Source organism: Lissotriton helveticus, chromosome 1_1 (assembly GCF_964261635.1).
Source record: "Lissotriton helveticus chromosome 1_1, aLisHel1.1, whole genome shotgun sequence".
Classification (NCBI taxonomy): domain Eukaryota; kingdom Metazoa; phylum Chordata; class Amphibia; order Caudata; family Salamandridae; genus Lissotriton; species Lissotriton helveticus.
In genome coordinates, this window is record NC_136057.1 from 1,959,317,601 (window position 1) to 1,959,339,366 (window position 21,766).

Genomic DNA, 21,766 nt, shown 5'->3' on the forward strand with positions numbered 1-21,766 from the left:
TGAACCTTTTTTGGCATCTTCTTGGATGTCAAGTCATTTAATGGTGTCACTATAGACCCATAGTTTTTCACAAACTTTCTGTAATACCCAGTCAGGCCCAAGAAGGCTCTGACTTGTGTCTGGGTAACTGGAGGAGCCCAGTCCTGTATGGCCTGGATTTTGCTTTCCAGTGGCTGAACCTGGCCTCCACCTACTAGGTGGCCCAGGTATACAACCTTACTCTGCCCTATCTGGCACTTAGTGGCCTTGATGGTTAGGCCTGCCTTTTGCAGGGCCTCCAAAACTTTCTTCAGGTGGATCAGGTGATCCTCCCAGGTGGAGCTAAAGACAGCAATATCATCTAGATATGCTGCACAAAAGTCATCCAACCCAGTAAGGACTTGGTTCACCAACCTTTGGAAAGTGGCAGGTGCATTCTTCAAACCAAAGGGCATTACCACAAACTGATAATGTCCACTAGGGGTAGAGAATGCTGTTTTGGCTTTTGACTCCTCAGCTAATCTGATTTGCCATTAGCCAGCTGTCAGATCAAATGTGCTCAGAAACTTGGCAGAAGCCAATCTGTCAATGAGCTCATCTGCTCTTGGAATGGGGTGAGCATCTGTCCTAGTGACAGCATTGAGACCCCTGTAGTCCACGCAAAATCTCATTTCTCTCTTTCCATCTTGGGTATGAGGTTTTGGCACAAGGACTACTGGGCTGGCCCATGGGCTCTCTGATGGCTCAATCACTCCAAGCTCTAACATCTTTTGCACCTCAGCCTTGATGCAATCCCTGACATGGTCAGGTTGCCTGTAGATCTTATTCTTCACAGGCAGACTGTCACCAGTGTCCACTACATGGGTACACCAGTCAGTCTGGCTGGGTGTGAGTGAAAACAAATGCCTGTGGGCCTGCAAAACTTGTCTGCAGTCCACCTGTTGCTGGTCAGTGAGGCTGCCTGCCAAGGCTACTCCATCAACTGAACCATCAACAGGGTTCTGAGAAAGCTGGTCTGGGAGAGGGTCACTCTCTTCCTCCTGATCCCCATCTGTGGCCATGAGCAAGCTCATGTCCTCCCTGTCCACAAATGCTTTCAAGCGATTCACATGGATTACCCTGTGAGGGCTCCTGGGTGTTCCAAAGTCCACCAAGTAGGTGACTTCTCCCTTCTTTTCAATGATAGGATAGGGTCCACTCCATTTGTCCTGGAGTGCTGCTGGAGCCACTGGCTCCAGTACCCACACCTTCTGTCCTGGTTGGAACTCTACCAGTACAGCCTTTTGGTCATGCCAAGCTTTCTGCAATTCTTGGCTGGCCTCCAGGTTTTTGGATGCTCTTTCCATGTATTCAGCCATCCTGGAGCGGAGACCAAGTACATAGTCCACTATGTCTAGTTTGGGCTTTTTGAGAGGTAACTCCCATCCTTCCTTCACCAAACACAATGGACCTCTCACAGGGTGGCCAAACAAAAGTTCAAAAGGGCTGTAGCCAACCCCCTTCTGTGGGACCTCTCTGTAAGCAAAGAGCAGGCAGGGTAAAAGAATGTCCCATTTCCGCCTGAGCTTCTCTGGTAATCCTTTTATCATGCCTTTAAGGGTCTTGTTAAATCTCTCCACAAGCCCATTGCATTGTGGATGATATGGGGTGGTAAACTTATAGTTTACTCCACATTCCTTCCACATTGCTTTCAGATAGCTGGACATAAAATTGGTGCCCCTATCTGATAACACCTCCTTTGGGAAGCCCACTCTTGAGAAAACTGCAATGAGGGCTTTTGCCACCACAGGTGCTGTGGTGGTCCTCAGGGGAATAGCCTCTGGATACCTGGTGGCATGATCCACTACCACCAGTATAAACCTGTTCCCAGATGCTGTTTGGGGGTCCATTGGACCCACAATATCAATTCCAACTCTTTCAAAGGGAACCCCCACCACAGGTAGTGGTATTAGGGGGGCCTTTGTTGTGCCACCTGACTTACCACTGGCTTGGCAAGTGACACAGGAGCGACAAAACTCCTTGACATCCTCTGACATGTGAGGCCAGTGAAAGTGTGAAACAAGCCTGTCCCACGTCTTGTTCTGGCCTAAGTGTCCTGCAAGGGGAATATCATGGGCCAAAGTAAGAAGAAACCCCCTAAACTGCAGAGGTATAACCAACCTCCTGGTCATGCCAGGCTTGGGGTCTCTAGCCTCTGAGTAAAGGAGTCCATCATCCCAATACACAGTATGGGTACCTTGGGCATCCCCAGCAGCCTCAGCAGCAGCCTGCTGTCTGAGGGGTTCAAGGGAAGGGCAATCTAATTGAGCCTGCCTCAGGTCTGCCCTTGAGGGTCCCCCTGTCCCCAGAAACTCAACCTGGTCAGGTTCAAGCTCCTCAGAGACAGTCTCCTCTTGGACTGCAGAATCAGTTTCCTCTGAAACTTGATCCTCAACCTGGGGCAAGGTGGAAGGCTGAGCCTTTCCTCTCTTGCTCCTTCTCTTGGGTTGTGGTTGGTCTATTGTTTCAAGATCCACCACTGGTTCAGGAAGGCACTTCTTAGCCTGAGCCCTTGTCATGGCAAGGACATGCTCTGAAATCCCTAGCATTTCTGCATGAGTCCTGTACTCCACTTCTGACCATGCTGAGCTTTCAAGGTCATTGCCTAACAGACAGTCTACTGGTAGGTCTGCACTCACCACAACTTTCTTTAGGCCATCAACCCCTCCCCAGGAGAAGTTCACAACTGCCACACTATGGGAGGTAGTGGAGTTGCTGGCGTTGGTCACTAGGTAGCTCTCACCTAGTACAATCTGTCCAGGGTCCACAAAGCCAGGTGTCACCATTGTGACACTGGCACATGTGTCCCTGTAGGCTTGAGCCAGTTTCTCATTAATTAAGGGAGTCTGCCTGTATTTGCCCAGGTTACTGGGGCTTACTGCAGTGGGCAACTCAATGTCCACATCATACAGGAGAACTGCCTGTGTAGGGATTCTGACTAGGCCAGATCCTACTTCAATACCCAGGGTCAACCCAGCTACACCCTTGGACTGTGTTCCACCACTGCTTACTGTACTTGGGGTTGCAGTTGCTTTAGGAGCTGTAGTGGTGGGAACTGGATTTGCCTTGGTGCACTCACTGCCCCAGTGTGAAACTGATTTGCAGGTATTACACCAAGGTGTCTTTGGACCTTTGTTCTTCTTCTTCTTGTTTCCATTTTGGGAACCACCCTCCTTACTATTAGTTTGGGGGCCTGAAGACTTCTGGTCTTTTTCTTTATCTTTCTGATTCTGATTACCACCCTTCTGGTCTGTTTTCTTCTGGTCACCACCTTGGTTCTGGGGTTTCTGCTTAATCCTTGTTCTGACCCATTTGTCTGCCTTCTTTCCCAATTCTTGGGGAGAGGTCAGATCAGAGTCAATAAGGTATTGATGCAACAGCTGGTTTGTGCAGTTATTAAGGATCTGTTCTCTCATCATAAGATTGTACAATCCTGTATAGTCTGAAACTTTACTTCCCTGCAACCAACCCTCCAAAGCCTTAGTGGCACACTCAACGAAATCAGTCCAGTCTTGAGTCTGTGCTTTTTGGGTGTCTCTGAACAACAACCTGTATTGCTCAGTGGTTAGGCCAAACCCTTCAATAAGAGCACTCTTCAAGACAGTGTAATTTTTGGCATCCTCAGGTCTAACTGTGAGGAGCCTGTCCCTCCCTTTCTCAGAAAAGGAGTACCATAAAATTGCAGCCCACTGATCCTCAGGAACCTGCTGTACCATGCAGGCTCTCTCAAGAGCAGTCATCCATTTGTGGATGTCATCCCCTTCTTTAAAGGGGGGCACAATTTTTGTCAGGTTTCTATTGTCATAGCCCCTGTCTTTTTCTCTTGGAAATTTGCTGCCACCAGTGGCATCTAAGCCACTTAATTTCTGCTCTCTTGCCAAGGCAAGTTTAGCTTGAGCTAAGGTAAGTCTAGCTTGACTCAGGGCTACCTCCTCTCTCTCTATTTGGAGTTTGACAGCCCTCATTCTAGCCCTATGCTCAGCTTTCTGAGAAGCAGTCATGCCTCTCTGATTCTCTGGAGGCACTAGAAATATGAGAGTCCCCTGAGGGAGATCTCACTCTTCTGTTGCCTGGGAGAATCCCATTGTGGGTTCTGGGGAGGTGCTGGCCCTCTCCATTCCCCAGTAGGTCCAAGTTGGCCTGGCTAAGCCTGGCAACTGGAACCTGGCTACCCCTCTGATCCTGATCTTCTAAGTCTTCAACTTCTGAGTCCTCTTCCTCCTCTTCTTCTTCTTCCTCATCTTCCTCCTGAGGGGGATCAGTTACAGGGGGGTTCCCTCCATTTCCTGTTTCTAGGGAAGATACCTTTGCCCTTTCTAAGTCATCCTGCTCTAGGATTTCTACCAGGATTTGGCAGGTGGGGCTTCTGCCCCTTTTTAACCCTCTTGCTTTGCACAAGGCAATCAAGTCTCTTCGGGTTAGTTTGTCATATCCAAAAGTTGCCTGGGTAAGGTCAACTGTCACAGGAGTAGACCCTGAGGCTTTTCCTGTGTCAGACATGGCTGCTAGTGAGGTGTAAGTGGTGCACTTACCTACACTAAGTGTTTTCCTACTGTACCTTGCTAGTGAGTTGTAGTCAGGGTGTGCTAATCCCTTTAATCTACAACTACTAAGTTCAGTAGAACTTAATATGCTAAGCTTTTGATTTATATGTACCTAGAGGTACTTGATGTGATCTTTCAATTTGATACAAAGATTGCAATGGTAAAACAACAGCAAGCTCAAATCCGCACCGCTGCTCACCAATGTGAGAAGTTGGCCTGATAGGTGATGTTTCCAATTCTGGAACCACCTATTATCAGACCAAACAATCCCTTATGGTGTCTGGTTGTAAGTCAACCTTATTAGACAAGCTATCCTAGGGGTAGCATGGACTAAGCAGCCTAAAGGCTTAACTTAAGAGGTCGTGTTAAGCGAGCTGTTTTACCACATACAATCCTGTAATATCAAATGAAAGGACACCACACAAGTATATATTATAAAAATATATGTGTTTATTACTAAAAACAATCCCCAGTATTCTTTATGAATAAAGGGGCACAAGCGTTAAATCAAAAGCACTGTTTAAACATACAAGTTGCACAATTATGGATGAGGGCGGGTGGCCACTCAAACCATATACTAAACAAGTGGTATAAGAGATGCCACTCGAACAGTGGTTAGGCCTAGGGCCTAGGGAATCGCTGGGAGCAGTCAGGACAAGCAATGCTGAAGTCGGGAATGGCCCTCGGGATTCGGGAGATGTGCGGAAAGCGCACGCATGCACCAATGTTAACCAATGGTGCGTAAAAGTCATAAAGTTAAAGTTTAAGGACACTTCCGCTGGACCTAGAGGAACAAAACTTAACACCCAGACCCTAGAGATGTGCACCAGTGTGGGAACACCGGCGGAGCAAAGTTACCTCACCCACAGGAAGTGGGTGCACAGGGTCGAAGTGGCGTCGGGTTTTGACACGCAGGCTCTTGGTGCTTGAAGCTGAAAGGGCTGCAGGCAGGTTGAAGATGAAGTGTCCGGTGGAGTCCAAGGGTGGACTCAAGTCGAAGGGTACCTGAAAGCAGAGGGGACAGAGTCTGGGTCACTCAGCAGTGACCAGGGTGGAACCAGGACGGAACCAGGCAATGTCGGGCGCAATCAGGTGGTCGTCGAGGAGCTTCTCTCCGCTGTCACGTGGGCTCGGGGGCATCTGCGACGTCCAGGAGCAGGTCACGATCTGTCCCATGCAGGCTCTCACCGTCGGTGCAGTCGGCTTCAAGTTTGGAGCAAACAACACTTGGCAAGAGCAATCCACGCGGGATCGGAAGATTGCTTCTCACTCGGACCAGGAAGGTCAGAGTCGGGGCTCCTTTTCAGGGGAGCTGGTGTGGATCTGGAGCAACCAGATTCACGAGTCTTCTTTGTAGTTTCGTCGGCACAGGGACCACTAGCCAGCGGGCAAGTGACCGGGCCAACGCGTTGAGCCAAATGGAGCAGAAGGGCCCCACGCAGCACTCGTCGAGTGTGGAGGGCTGAACTTCGGCTCAGGAGTAGCTCAGGGTGGGGGCTTCTCAAACCCCGGTGCACAGCTTCGAGGGTCACTCGTGGGCTGCACGGTCAGCGTCTCGTGGTCAATTCAAGATGGCGTGCCCCACGCTTCCGGTCGCCTCCACGGGTCTCAGCTCTGCAGGGACTGTGGATCGGGCTGTTGGAAGGCAGGCAAGCTTGATCTCGTCGATCTCAGTCGCTCGAGTTCCGGCGGGAACTGCAACTAAGTAGACGTCGAGGGCTGGATGGTGCCTGCTGCTGCAGGGTGGTCACTCCTTGACCACAAGGGAGATTCTTCGGGCTTCCACGTTGAGATGGAGGTCCAAGGGTCCAGAGTTTCGTTTCTAATGTTTCTTCCAGGAAATCTGATGTGCATTGGCACTGCTCCCACTCTTATTCCAATCTGGGGGGCGTGATTACCTGCTAGGTCCCCCCCTATGGGTGGGACCCAGGAAGGGGGTGGATACACCCCTTTCCTTTGATCCAGGCCGCCCTGGCACGAGGGCTGGAGTGCCCCAGAACCGGTTTGGCCGGATTATGCAAGGGGCAGCCTTGTGCGCCCCAGGCAGTGTCTGGTTTCTTTCAGACCTCCCTGCTACAATCCACTATCTCCTGTCTGGAGGGCGGTGACACCCTCCTGTGACAGGAAACCCTTTGTCCAGGACCCATTTGGCCGAGTTTCGGTCAGCTGCAGGGGTCCAGACATTTGTCTGTGGCAGAGGCATCCATTTTGTGGATCTAAGGTCTTTGGAGAAATTAACCGCATTACAGTAAAGGAACATGTCTTACCCCTCTAGAGGGGTGGAATGCTATCCCCGTCGCCAGAACTGGCGAGGGGATAGTATTCCAAATCGTATGACACCTTACACGACATGTTTTGATAAAGCCAAACCAAAGTTGCTATTTAACCGCGAGGATTATAAGGCACTTAAGAGTATATGGTATGGCATTACCCTGAAACAGCTTAGGGAGTTGTTCCCGACAGCTGCAGACAGGCTCAGCTCATGCTAGAGCTCCATCTCACATAAAACCACGCACTCTGCCTCCAGGATTGATGAGGCCTTCCATAGGAGTGGCTCACAGGTTTACATGTGTCCAGATATAGGTTTAGATATAGGTATACTATATCTAAGCAAGGGGTGCTTACACCACCTTACCCCAGCTGAGTGATCAGCCAGTTGTGTCAATTTAAGAACCAGCCAGGGGTGGCAAAAGATATGCTGCAGCCCCTGGTAGGCCTTGGTGGCCCCTATGCCCTGGGCACCTATAGTGCATTATACAGGGGCTGACAAGGAGTCCATTTCCAATTGGTATGTGCCTATAGCACATGTGTCAGTAATTTAGTGAGAGAACAGCAGGCTGGGGGTCTGATCAGCAGGCCCACAGCCTCAGTAGTCGAAAACCAGTGAAGCAAAAAGCAAAAATTTGGGGTGACCATAGGATAGCAGACCCTACTCTCCTACATAGGGCATGCCCTGGTGTGTGTGGCATGTCCTGATAGTGAATTACATCCAATTTAGTTTTTCACTATTGCAAGGCTGCCTGTTCCCCATAGTACAGAATGGGAGGTTTGTGTATAACCTCTTATAGACAAAACTGGCCTGGGCAATTGGGTAAGAAAATAACATTTAGTATGCCTGAACTCCGAATCTAACGATTCCTCTTTTAGTAAAGGTGATTTTTACATTCTGTGTTTGAAAATACCACTTTTAGGAAGTAGGTATTTTCTTGCTCAGTCATCCCGTGTGCCTCTGCTGGAATGTGAATTTCCTGTCTGGACGACAGATGGCTAGGAAGCAAGGGTGGCTCCTGATAGTCTAGGTAGGTCAGGAAAAGGCTGAATAGACCTGGACTGCGATGGGGGATGAGGGAGGAGATTTATTTGCACCTCAAAGGGCCTGGCTGGCCTCTGACAAAGCCGTCTCCACCCCCTGCCAGGAAATCACACCAGAGCAGGCAGAACTGGTTCTGGCTGGGCACAAACACCCTCTGCCTAGAGGATCAAAAGATTTTTGGATACAAATACTGGGGCCCAGACCCCTGAACTTTAGAACTCTTTTGGTTCACGAATACTGACCAGATGAAGTTCTGGAGAAGCTGTGAGGAGGACCTACCACGTTGCTGTGTGCTTTGTTGTGTTGGCCTGCAGTGGTTGCTTCTGTCTTGGGCAGTGAGAGGACTGGACTGAACTTTCTGCAATCTGCTTTTTGAGTTTCTCCAAGGGCTTGAGGTAGAGTTTGCCCCCTCTTCAGGAAGTGTCAGGAACAGCAAAGACTTCAATCACTTCTGCCCGCAGCACTGGGGACTGTGTGTTTTGTGCTGTAACAGAGGAAAAGCAAGTCGACGACGTCTACGACGCCGCTGCCGACTATGTCCTGATGGCACCACAGAGGACACAGCCGCACCGTGACCCTGGTCTCACTGACGATGCCTGCTGATGCCACCACCGAGCCGTTGCTTTCACCGTGACCTGTGGGCACCTCACTCCGCACGGCTCGCTTCATGACGACTCCTTGGCAATGCAGAGGGAACCGCAACGCCGCACAGCGACCCTGGTCTCACCGATGACGCCTGCTGACGCCGCCACCGAGCCGTTGCTCGCACTGCGACCTGTGAGCACCGCACTCCACACTGCCTCGCTTCACGATGACGCCTTGGTATCTCCGCCGTCGCCGCTCCACACCGGAATCGGCGCCGCTGCTTGCACCGTGGTTCGAGGGCACCGCTCGTAAAGTTACACGATGCACCTTCCTCATCCCACACCGCAGCCTTGGCCTATCGACGCCGGTGCCATCGACCCCAGTTTGTCAGCTGACGACAGCCCTTCAGCAACGACGACGCCGCTGCTTGCACCGAGACCTGCTAGTACCGTGCCGAGCATCACCTTCATCTCGCACCGCGACCCTTGTCTCACCGACTATGCCATCTGATGCCACCACTGAGCCCCTTCTCGCACCGTGACCCGAGAGCACCGCACCGCTGCACTTCGCACCGCAGCACCCGACGCCAGCGCTCCTGACTCCAAGAGAGAGGCGATCGACCTGCAATGTGTGTGACTTCAAGGGCCCAGACGACTCCTGCACCAACCTCCCGAACCGAGGATTGCATACGCCGTGTTTTCGGAAGCTCAAAGAGAGGTCGCCGACGCCCTACATTTCTAAAAGGTTCTGTTTGCGGGTCTTCCGACTCCGTTGCTGGTTGACGACACCGCGGTCAGCCAGAATTGTTTTGATTTGTTTGATCACGGCGCCGTGATAGCCGCTGGCGGAGCCATCTACATCAAGGAACTGGTTTTAAAGCGAAATTTGGTAACTGGATTTTTAAGTACTATATTGTGGATTTTTATTGTTTTTGGTCTTGTCTTAAGTATATAAAAATATTGGATAATTTTCTAAACTGGTGTGGTGTCCTATTGTAGTGTTTACGCTGGATTGCTTTACACCCTGTCTCTAAGATAAGCCCGACTGCTCGTGCCAAGCTACCAAGGGGGTGAGCAGGGGTTATTTTAGGAGTGTAACTCCCTTATCCCGACTAGAGTGGTGGTTTCCGCCTGACTTAGACACATGCCCTAGCCTGCCAAAATCCCATTTCTAACAGTCTAATAAACATCCTCTCATTCAGTTTGAAGGATGAACCTTTTGTGGCAACTTTAGTTTGGTACTCTTCCTTCTGGCTCTTAATCCTTCATGTCAGCCATTCGATAATGAAATGAAAATTGGTATTTGTAAAGCGCGCGGCTACTCCAGAATGTCCCGGCGCTACAGGACCAACTAGGGACAGTAAGTAATGTGTTTATTGTACAGTTAATTAAAACCTTTACAAATGTTGGCCGTCTCCTATAAAATAGTAAAACATCAATTTAAAAGGCTGATAGCCACATTTAAGAGCACACTTAAAATTACAGAAGAGACCCACTTCCCCGGCCTTCGTGACCCATAGTCCAGTTTCTTCATTTTTTTGTTTGAGGAAATTTTGCAGCAACTCGTGAGGTAGAATTACCCCCCTGATCAGAGTCTTGGCTACAAAATGAGGGCGGGCGATTGGATACAAGTTTAACGTGCATAGTGCAGCATCAACTTTTGTTGCTTAGTACAAGAATGGCTGAGGTTAGCCTGTTGATGCTTTTCCTTGTGGCTTGGATATGCAAAAATGCGCAGTTCTTGATGTGCAAAGCGCTGTTAAGGCTATTAGTCTGAGATCAGCAGCAGTTAAAATGTTTACCGGACAGCAGCTTAGTTGATTATTTTCACCAGAGAAGCTTCCGAGCACAGTTTGTCTATACAACCGCATTTGTTTCTTGTTAAAAATAGGTCTAAGTAGTGACCGGCGGTCCTGCATCAGTTCCCGGCATATGGTTATGATGTGGACTAGGTCGTCCTCTCCTTCCCCACAGAGACGGCAATTTGCCGGCCTCGGAGGGCATATGCAGATGCCAATAAGCATAACCTACGTTTCAGAAACTTCTATTTGGTTGTTTTGGAGAAGTTAGATAGGAGTTATGCTTGAGGAGTCGCTTTACTGTAGGACTGTACAGTGAGTCAGCCGTGTGTGCGTTCTGTCAAGACCGCTTTGTCTTGTATGATAGATTCATTTTTGACATTGTTGTTTACGATTTTTTTTAAAGCTTGCCATGGACTCTGACGATGCCCAGAGTTGCCGTAACCCCAGCTGGTCCAGTGCAGTATCCAAGAAGTGTCTAGCTGGGCAGGTTCCTGAGGCTTCTAGTTCCCTCCACAAGTAGGAGTTTAACGTTTCTGGCTGACCTTTTTTGATTTTTTACCAAAGCTCCTTTACGGGCCAGCTCTTGTCTTTGCATCCCAAATTCAAGCCTCATTTGCGCCGGAGATGTGTGTCCAGGCAACCCGCATATTATTCTCAGGGCTCTAGCAATGGTGCCATTCAATGTTTCCACGTCTCTCCCTCTCATGGCTTCACTTCCATAGGTGATCGATGGAATTAGTTTAGCCTGTATCACCCTGGTCAGAGGGAGAAAGATTTCTTAATGCCACCGCTGTCTTTAATCTCCTCTTTTTTTATTGCCTCACATTTTGCTTTGTAGTTCCTTTCTTGTCCGGTAATTTACACACATGACTTTTGTTTTTTCTTGATTGATACTTAGTCTGTTAGTCTCAAAGTATTGAAATGTGATGTCAAGCAAGCGTTGTAGTCCTATAGGTGTCGGGCTGATGAGTACCAAGTCATCTGCATATAGGAGATTGGATAACTGACGGCCTTCCAGCTTTGGGGCATGCGAGTTGCTTCCAATGAGTTAGACTGAAAGCTCAGCCATGAAGAGATTAAAAAGTATAGGGGCAAGCACACAGCCTTGTTTTAATCCTGAGGTTGTGTTTATCTTTTTCGTTAGATGGTCTCCTGCCCCCAACTTTACTTATACCCAGGTGTTACTGTGCAAAAGAATTAGTTGTTTTAGAATCAGTGGTGGAATTCCTAGCCTTTTTAGTTTTTGTCACCGAATATTTCTATTTAGATGATCAAACGCCGAGCTGTAATCGAAGAAGCACATTTACAGAGGCTGTTTAATTACAAGTGCAGCATCTATCACTAGTGAAAGGGCGGAGATGTTACTGCCAGTGCCCTTGTCTCTACAGAAACCGGTTTGGTTGTACGGTATTGCTTTGATTTCTGTGTCCCATGTTGTTAATTCTTGGAGGAGTACACCGGCATAATATTTGGCTTCATTGTCCAAAAGAGCTACCAACCGGTAGCTCTTTGGGTCACTCCTATTGCCTCTTTTGTAGATGGGAGAATTATCGAGCCCCTCCACGATGATGGTAGAGTTGACGTTTGCAGAATTGTCGAAAATCGGTTTTAGAACTGAAGCCCAAGATTCGGGATCTTGTTTAAATAGTATGGGCGGGATGCCATTTGGGCCAGGAGCTCCCTCACGTCTGCCTTTCAAGATTCTTTTACGAACTTATGTGTTCGTGATTATGAGGTCCTGTCCCAGTTCTGCATTGGAGTTTAACTGGGGTGATTGAGTTTCCGGGGTAGATGCATGGTTAGTTAAGCCAATTTGGGGAGTCTCTTCTTTATTGAAGTGTAATTCGAGATAAGTTATCCAAGCCTCTTCTGTAACGTTGGAGTTAATGCACTGGCCTTGTGGGTTAGACAGCGCATTAATCTTCTTCCAAAATTGGGCGCTATTCTTGTTTTTAATGTCGTGCAGTAGTCTAGCCAAAGGGATTCTTCGGCTTCCTTTTTATTTTGCCAAATTAGTTTTCTGCGGGTGGATTTTAGCTGCCTCAGTTCTTGCAATGATGTGGGGTCTATCTTCAGCCTCCGTAGTGTGTAATTTATCAATGCTTTTTTAGTTTGGCTTTATTCCATAGGTTGTAGCCTGACTGTTGGTTTTGGGTCAAGTTGTTCTCCTATTTCGAAAGCGTCCCTTTGTGTCTCTGTAGTTGTTCCATAGGGCTTTTGTAAACGCCTCCCAGCCTCCTAATATATCCGAGTTGGTTGCTTCCGCTTCTTCCAGGAGTTGTTTTGCAAAGGAAAGGAAAGGAGGCCTTCAGGATCGTTGGTTCTGCATTTTACTCTTTTCTCATTATTGGTAAATTCTGAACAAAGTTTGATGGCTGGGGGCAATTTGCATGTTGATGGCTCTTCTACCGTGATTTCCTGGGGTAAGTGATAGCTAAAATCCACGCTCCCAATGCGATAGTCTTTTACTTTTGAGAACATACAGCGAGAGCAGAAAGTGTAATCAATTGTGGACCTTGCTACTGCGTTGTTAAATGTTGCTGTCTGTGGGCGATCTCCGGGAAATCTACTGTTTAGTGCGCAAGAGCCCAGTTGCTCTAATAACGCCAGTAGCTTTTTCGAAGTTTTTGTAGGTCTTCCATCTGTGGTGTTATCTTGAGGAGTTTCCTCCCAAGCAAATGGATCCTCTTATGAATAGATGTCATCAGCTCTTCTGCTGAGCATGTTTAGATTCAAGGCCACTGTGATTATCCAGCTGTTTGCTTTCTCTTCTGTTATTATTTTCACCAATTCTTCCTTCAATTGTTGACTCCCTCTGATTTTATCGCGTAGGTGCAGATAAAGGTTTACGAGTATTATATACTCTTTGTTTGTCTTTCCCTGTAAGGTAATTCAAGTTACTTGCTTTGCATTGGGTGGAACTAGGTTGTATGGCAATGGTTCTGCTGCATAAATGCTACTTCTGGAGCTGTATGTCGCTAGGCCTCCCTTATTGTGGTCAAATTTGGCGCTTCTTGTTGCCGGTAGATAGAGCAAGTTAAAACCATGCAGTGCAGTTGGTGCTCCGCTCCATGTTTCTTGGAGTGAAATGATGTCAAATTTCTGCAGATAAGATTGCAGTTCCGGATCGAAGTCTTATCTCCCAGGCCATTGATATTCCAGGAACAGATTTTCAGGAGGTTCTTACATGAGCATGCATTAAGCTGGAGTGTCACGGTTTTTCAGGTTTGATGTTTATTGACCTGGAAACCCTGCTCCACTCTAGTGTGTCTTTACTTCTAGCAGAGTGTGCCTTTAGTTCATTATATTCTCAGTTTTCTCTGTACTCAGTGCTGTTGCTGCGTGCCCCTCGCAGTACTGAGAATAATCGTGGGCTCGGTTGTCCTGAGCTAGGGTATTCTTCTTGGCTCTTTAATTCGGCAAATAAGGGATCAGGATACCTTGGTTTTGCAAATGACTGTAGTTTAATGCCCCAGGTGTTAAATTTGGTTTGTTCCTTTAGGACTCTCTCGGCTAGGTCTGGTGTGGCCCAGACAAAGAAATCAGAGTTCAAAACAATCGCACTAAAGCCAGAACAGAGGCATTATATCTGGAAAAGCCAAATTTTTATCTGTCTCCTGAAAACAAGCAGGTCTTGAGCCAGCCTAAGATGAAGGGGTAGCCTATTCCATAGGCTGGCGGCCAGCACTTGGAATGAGCTCCCGCCTTCCTGTGAGCTGGAACATTTAGGAGTAAGTATCAGGGCTTGACCAGAGGACCTCAGGGCATGATGTGGCACATAGTGTTGAACCGGTCTCCTAAGGTAAACGGCACCCGTGCCATGAAAGGCCCAAAACGCCAGAACCAATGCTTTATACTGGATCCTCTTACATATTGGGAGCCAGTGCAGGGTTTTTAAGATGGGTAGACATGTGTGCTCTGGGTCCCATCATGAGAATAGCTCTAGCTGCTGCATTCTTAGCTGCCTGCAAGCGGTTCAGAAAGTACTCTGGAAGACCGAAGTATAATACATTGACATAGTCCAGCCTGGAGGTGACCAAGGCTTGAACTACTGTCTTCCGGTGCTCAACCGGCAGCAAAGGGAGAACGTTTTTTAACATTTTCAATATGCCAAAGCACATGCCAACAACAGTCTGAATTTGGGCTTTCATAGTTAGGGTGACATCTAACTTTACCCCAAGGTTTTTAACAACACTTACAGGGGCCGCAGGAGGAGACATGTCAAGAGACCACCAATTGAGCCATGATTCGCAGGGTTGCATTTCAATTGATTGAGCCGCAACCAAGAGAAAACTTTCGACATACAGGTGTTAATCTCCTCACTAATGAAATCACAACCTTTATCACACATGAATAGCAGTTGAGTATCATCGGCGTAAGATACTGTCTTAGCGCCGTGCGACTCTGCTAAAAGAGCAAGAGGGGCCATATAGATGTTAAAAAGTGATGGACTCAAAATGGACCCCTGCGGGACCCCCACCTTCATAGGGGGGATGGAGGCCGAAAAAGGGGGGGGGACCAGATTTCTTGATGGCGGTTGTTAAGGAAGGAAGCAAACCACTTTAGTACTGTGCCCCTGATGCCACAATCCGATAGGCTTTGCAAGAGCCGGTCGTGGGGCACAGTATCAAAAGCTGCGGAAAGGTCTAAGATTATCAACACAGCACTTCCTCCACTGTCCAATTGCTCTTTAATGGTTTCAGAGACTTCCAGTAAAGCTGTTTCAGTACTGAGATTTGTCCTAAAACCAGACTATCATGGAGAATATGGTTGGGCTATACATACTCAGTCAGTTGTAGGTTGACAAATTTCTCCAAGGTTCTTGGAGAAGAATGGCAGCAGTGAGATGGGCCTGTAATTTGCAGCCACAGTGGGGTCTGCAGAAGTCGTCTTCAGCAAGGAAATGATTTTAGCCATTTCCAGCAGCCAGGAACCAGCCCCTGTTGCAATGAGGAGTTCAGATCCAAATTGACCGCTGGATTTAGGATCGCTGCAATATCCCAACATTTTTTTTTTCTGCTGGGCACGGATCTGAAGGGGAAACGGACTTGAAAGAATACATGATCTTGAGGGATTTTTCAGGGGAAATAGGCAGGAATTGAGTGAAAGAGTAACTAATGCTAGGGCTGACCAAGCCAACCAGACTTGCCCCATCTTGCATACCAAACAAGGGGTTGGTAAAAGACTGTTGAAAAATACAGATTTTATTATAAAAGTGGTCAGCAATGTTATTGATCCAGGTAGATGAGGCGGTAAACGGAGTGCTCACCGCACTCTGAGAGGAGAACTCTTCAACAGTTTTAAATATTTCCATACTCTTATTTCTGGCTCCCTCAATTTTAAAGGGGAAGAAGTATATTTTGCCCTCACGGATACTCTTATAGTGGGCTTTCAAAGCCGATTTGTATCTCGCTTTAGCTTCTGGGTCAAACGTAATCCTCCACACTCTCTCCAGCCGCTTACACATACTTCTACTTTTCCTTTTTTTTATTTTTTTTTATAGCTCCACAACAGCAAAGTTACACATACAAGGGAAAAAACGAAGAAGCAAAGGAAAACAATACAACTAATCATAACTTCATCGAGAATCAAAGTAATCACGAAATGCCCCCCAGATACTTAAGCCCATCTGACATTTTTTAACCCCCTTTACAGCAAATAAACTCCATTCTAACTTATATAAATTATACATTTTAGCCCGCCATAACTCAAAAGCTGGAGGCTCTTTTTGCAGCCATTCAGAAGCGATACATAAACGAGCAACAGTCATAGCAATAAATATCAAATGTCGATGCTTGTACAATGAATTCAATTGAGTGTTAGCAGGATCCAGCCCTAGTAACATAATTGTGGGAGTAATTCTCAGCGGGCCCATTAATGCAGATAGAAATTTCTCTATATCAAATATAAATCTGCATAGTTTGCTACAACTAAAAAACATGCAGGCTATCTGCATTCTCTCCCCCACATCGAATTTTTTTTCCGTCAAATTCAGCCCCCCATTTAAACATTAGAGCGGGGATATAGTACAAATCAAATATAGTTTTAAACACCTGTGCCTTCAAATTAGCCGACATTAGTACTCCCCTAGAACTAACTATGACCTTCACAATAGATATATTTTGCTCACCCAAAATTACTCCAGTATTGGAACTTTCATAGATTCACAAGCCTGAATCATTCCCCGTCTTTGAGACGGGAGTCCCCGGTACATAACAAAGCAATGCTTAGTAGTATAGCAAACTGAAAAGAGGCCTAGGCCCATTTCCCTTTTGCAACCCATAGCCTTTGTGGGTGACTTTTCCCTGAACCAATCAGAGCTCCTCACCCTCTAGAACACTCCTGAGAGAACCTTCTGCCCCTCAGATTTTCTACCGCACGTTGTGCTAGGGAGTCTCCTTTGAGCTCTGCTCAAACTCTATACTTCAACAGTATTTTGACTAGATTTAAGGTCTCTCATCTTTTGATTTCTTCTTATTGGAGTTCTTTATTAATCTACCATGTCTGAAAAGGAGAAAAAGGGATTATTTAGAGCTTGTTCAACCTGCTCAAAGAAGAGGCTTGATACAGATGACCCTCACAAAGACTGCATATACTGCCTCTATCGAGAACATAAGGCATAAGATTTTAAGGTATGTCGAACCTTTTCAAATAAAACCTTGAGGGATCATGAGGGATGGCTACTGATTTGGCTCCAGAAGGTCAAGGCCAGGAAAGAAATCCTCTCAAGTGAGAGTGAGGAGGATTCTGTATCGTCTAAGAGATCTCAAAAGAGAAGTAGATCCCCTCAGACGCATTCCTCAGGAGAAAGACCTGAGAAGGCCCCAAAAAAGACCACCCCAGGGTCTTCAGGGCGCAGTCCCTCAAAATCTTCTTCAGTTAAAGCTAAGGGGAAGAAGGGTTCTGCTTCTGAGGTAAAACAGGTGAAATCCGCCTCAGAACTACCAAAATCGCCTCAGAAAGTCAAGATTACCATCAAGAGAACTTCCTCTGCGCCTTCTGAGGAGAAAGATGTCATCGTCGACGACTAAAACATCGACGTCGTCGACGAAAAAAGGAGTGAAAGCTGGTGAAAAGGCAGCGTCGACGATTTCACCGTCGACAGCGATATCGTCGACGGTTTCACCGTCGACGAGAGGGTCGACGAGAGGGTCGACGAGTGTTACTGTATCTACATCGTCGACGGCAGCGTCGACGACTACGACCGGAGCGTCGATGAGGACAGCGTCAACGGTAACTACAACGTCGACTGTGGCTTCAAGGGTTTTCCCTACTTCAGTCTTTGCCACTGCCCAAGCGCAAAATGCCAAAGCTTTGCCTCCGGGGTTCCACATCCAGAGTCCATGTACAATGCACTATGGCTGAATTAGTCAGGGATACTTACCTACCCTTCTCTGCCACTCCACTCCTTCCACAAATGTTTCACACGCTTCAGCTAATATCCCTCACTCTCATCCTTGTGGCTCTCAAGTGGGTCAGATAACCCTGGTTCACGACTCTTCCGGGCTTGTCACCATTTCCCCATGAGAAGCTATGCGACTGGACAGACCTGGCACAAAATCAAGGCACAAGCACACGTCTTTACCACAGGCTACTCAGACTAGCGATTTGGGCGCCTGAGGCGCTTGAGTACAGTTACCTTGATCTGCCTCGGAATGTAGGTCTATTCCTAAAGAATCACGCAGGCCCACCATGGGAGACTGTTCTGCAGCCAAGTGCAAAATGTTTGTCCACTATTGCTTTCCAAAGCAGATAGACTGTCTCAAACCAGCAGTTCAAAGCATACTTTACCTACATCTTCAACAATCACATTTCACTTAACTTCCATACACCTCCACCTTGCTGCAGTAGCAACTTACTTGCTAAATATGCAGCACCCTTCCTTTTTTTTAGAAACCTCACCAAAAAGTCTTTCCTGGAAGGGCTCAAACGAGTCACCCCCAATCCCCACCCAGTGTACTACCCGGCCCTGTTCGGAACCTCAATATACTGCTTTCTTGGCTCATAGGTCCTCCTTTTGAACATCTACACTCTTACCTACTACAGTTCCTGTCCTCGAAAGTTGTCACTATCACCTCCGAAAGGAACATCAGCAAATTGACGGCTCTTACCTTGGAAGAGCCCTTCTTTCAGGTTCATAATGACAGAGTTGTCCTAAGGTCCAATCCACAGTTTCCCTCAAAGGTGGTATTCCTGTTCCATTGCAGTCAAGCCATTAAACTGACACTTTTCTTTCCACAGCCAGACTCCACAGCAGAGAGGGCCCTCCATACCCTGGATATCTAGCATGTACTACATTGAAAGGACCGAGCTCGTTTGTAAAACTCAGTAACTTCATTGCTTTCACCAAACCCATGAACGACCCCCCCTGTCTCGAGGGGGGCATAGCCAGATGGATTTCGAGCATATACAAACCTGTTACTCCAAGGCTAAGATGCAGCTGCCTGGTCTGCCTAGACTAAATTCAATTTACAAGAAGTGGGCCTCTAAGCCTTTCCTTGGAAACATTCCCATAGCTACGTATTGTAGGTAGCTACATGGTCCACTCGACCAGTTCACCAAGGACTACAGTGTGGATGTTTTAGCACGCCAACAAGCAAGGTTGGCCACGCTATTCTATGGACTCTTTCAGTCCTCTGTCGCATCCCCTGGCTAGCCACCGTTTAGGGGCAGGGGGGCGGGGGTACTGCTTTCCAGTCTATGCAGAGCATGTGTATCTACAGCTACATATGCCGCAAATGGGATGTTACTTACCCGGAAATCATCTGTTTGTGGCATGTAGTGCTGTAGATTATAACACGCTTCTCCACCTCCCTGGAAGCCTCTGGTTGTAACAGATATCTTTTCCCCTTTATTCCTTTTGCATGGCCAGCCACATTTTCCTGATCTATTCCCCATCTTTATCTTCACCTGATGTGTAGAGAATAATCTGAAAATGGAGTCGAAGCCCATGTGCTTTACCAGTCATGACCTGAAAGTCTTCTTCAAGTTGCACATTCTGAGTCCAACACTAGATGGCATGAGTATGTAGAACATGTGAACCTACAGCACTACATGCAACAAAGATGCTTACAGGGTAATTAACATTCCTTTTGGTGGCTTGGAGTTAGATTGCTTTGTTATGCAGTGAATTTTTAGTAAAACCTGCTGGCTTATTTTGTGCTAACATCAGGGTTACCTAATGAGATTGATAGCTACCGTATGATGCAAGAAACAGGATTAAATTGGCAAATAATGCTATATGTGATCAGTTTTGCAGCAATATAGAACTCTAACTCACTAGTTACCATATTTCAAATACATGCAGAATTCAAAACAGTTGTTTAATTATTCCTAGAATTCAAGTTGTATAACTTTTTTTTCATAGCCATCCCTAGGCATCCAATGCCATTTGCTGCCAAGAACATGTTTTATGATGAACGATGGAAAGAAAAGCAGGAACGAGGCTTTACCTGGTGGTTAAATTTTATCCTTACTCCAGATGATCTTAAGACAGACTCATTGCGAGGTAAGCACTTTTTGCTATGTCACAGGAATCCAGTCATTTTGTAGGCAATGTGGCAAACATCAAATACATTAGCATTTTAGATGTAACTTGTCTAACCAGATTTAAGAATTGTTAGTGATTCGTCTTGCAGTCTGTGGTTGTTTAGCTACTTTTCTCTATCTTTGTACAGATTTCATTTTTAAGACTTGTTGCCAAGAACAAGAGTTAGTTACCCACATTATTGTACATTACTTAGTTGTGTTGTTAATTGCATCTTAACTTTAAGATGTTTGTTGTGTGCTATATCCTAATAATGCCTACTTTATTGTCTGAGGCCCTAATGAAACAGACAGCAACTACAAGGGTCAGAGCTATACTAGACCCGCACTCTATACCACTCCTAAAGTGAGCCTACGTATTTGTCTCTACTCTCTGTGCTTGGCGTTTGGGATGTGACCCGTAAACACCCCACATCAGTGATCAAAAGATCACAGATACTTGAACACACACAATGACCCAGGACTAGAGTGCTTATATCTAATGTATCTTTCAATCTTTCTATATCAACAAATCAAAGAAATCACAAAGTGCAAAACAATGTAATATAACATTCAATGGCTTCTTGAGGATAAGCAATTTGAGACTTGATTTGTAGATTTAATTCATTCTTTTTTTGTTCCAACTTCCATAAAAACACAACCGGATTGCTTGCCGCCAACGCTTTTCATTTATTTATTTATTTATTTATGGAATTTGATAAAGCGCACGGCTACCCCCTCCGGGGGTGTCCCGGCGCTGAGAACAGAGACATCTGAGATTTAGACGACTAGCAGCGTGAGAACAGGTATGTTTTTAGCTTGGATCTAAACAGACATTCTGATTCGGTAAGTCTAAGGTCAAGCGGTAGAGAGTTCCACCACTTGGCGGTGACTACCGCAAAAGCTCTACCACCTCTTCTCGAACGAAAAAAACGGGGAGGTAGAATGAGACAGAGGTGATTGGATCTTAGGGAACGGACAGAGTGAATCTGCTTCAATCTATCTCTAAGATAGCGTGGACCGCGGGCATTAAGCGCTCTGAAGGCTAGGACCAGGGCTTTGAACTGTATGCGGTGGGTGATTTGAAGCCAATGTAGTTTCTTCCGGTAAGGGGAAATGGAGTGCCGATAGGGGACATGACAAATCAATCTAGCCGCCGCATTCTGAATGACTTGCAGTCGATGGCATAGGTATGCAGGGGCTCCTACATACAAACTATTGGCATAATCCAGATGTGAAGTGATGAGGGCGTGCACGACCGTCCTCATCGACTCCTTGGAAAGGTAGGGGGAAATTTTTTTGATCATTTTTAATTTTCCGAAACAAGCAGATGTAACCTTTTGAATTTGAGTTTTGCATGACAGGTTCTGGGCAGAGTGGGCAGGGATAGGTGGTGGATTGAGCTCTGTCGGCCACCAAGCTGACATTGGTAAAGGTGTTTTTAGATTAAAAAATAACACCTCAGTCTTATCTGTATTCAACTTTAATGTATTAGAAGTCATCCAATCTACTATTTTGATAAGACAGGATTTAAAATTGTCGAGCCCAGTGTCCGAGTGGTCTCTAAAAGAAAGAATAAGCTGAGTATCGTCAGCATAAGAGACCACTCGGACACCGCAGCTCTCAACAATCTTAGCCAATGGTGACATGTAAACATTAAAAAACAGAGGACTGAGTGCCGAACCCTGCGGGACACCACACTCGAGGGGCATCTTATTTTTTGATAGGAAGGGTCGGCACCAAACCTGTTGCGTTCTGCCTGTTAGAAAGGATTCAATCCATGCCAGAGGGATGTCCTGAACACCTAGTTCATAAAGTCTGTTCAGTAAAATAGAATGGGTCACGGTATCAAATGCCGCGGACAGATCGAGGAGAACCAACATGGCTACCTCGTCTCTGTCCACGCTTTCTCTTATGGTCTCCGATACTTCCAAAAGGGCGGTCTCGGTACTGTATCCCGATCTAAATCCGGATTGTGAA

The 21,766-nt window shown here is 46.8% G+C and overlaps 1 protein-coding gene across 1 annotated transcript in view; it reads left to right on the forward strand.

The window, feature by feature from the left end:
* The window catches only part of ASPM (assembly factor for spindle microtubules), a 453,390-nt gene that overhangs the window by 86,347 nt on the left and 345,277 nt on the right, over window positions 1-21,766 (forward strand). Inside the window, exon 6 of the mRNA XM_078644067.1 lies at window positions 19,629-19,769. Within this exon, the coding sequence (XP_078500193.1) occupies window positions 19,629-19,769 (141 nt within the window). The remainder of the gene's footprint in view (window positions 1-19,628; window positions 19,770-21,766) is intronic.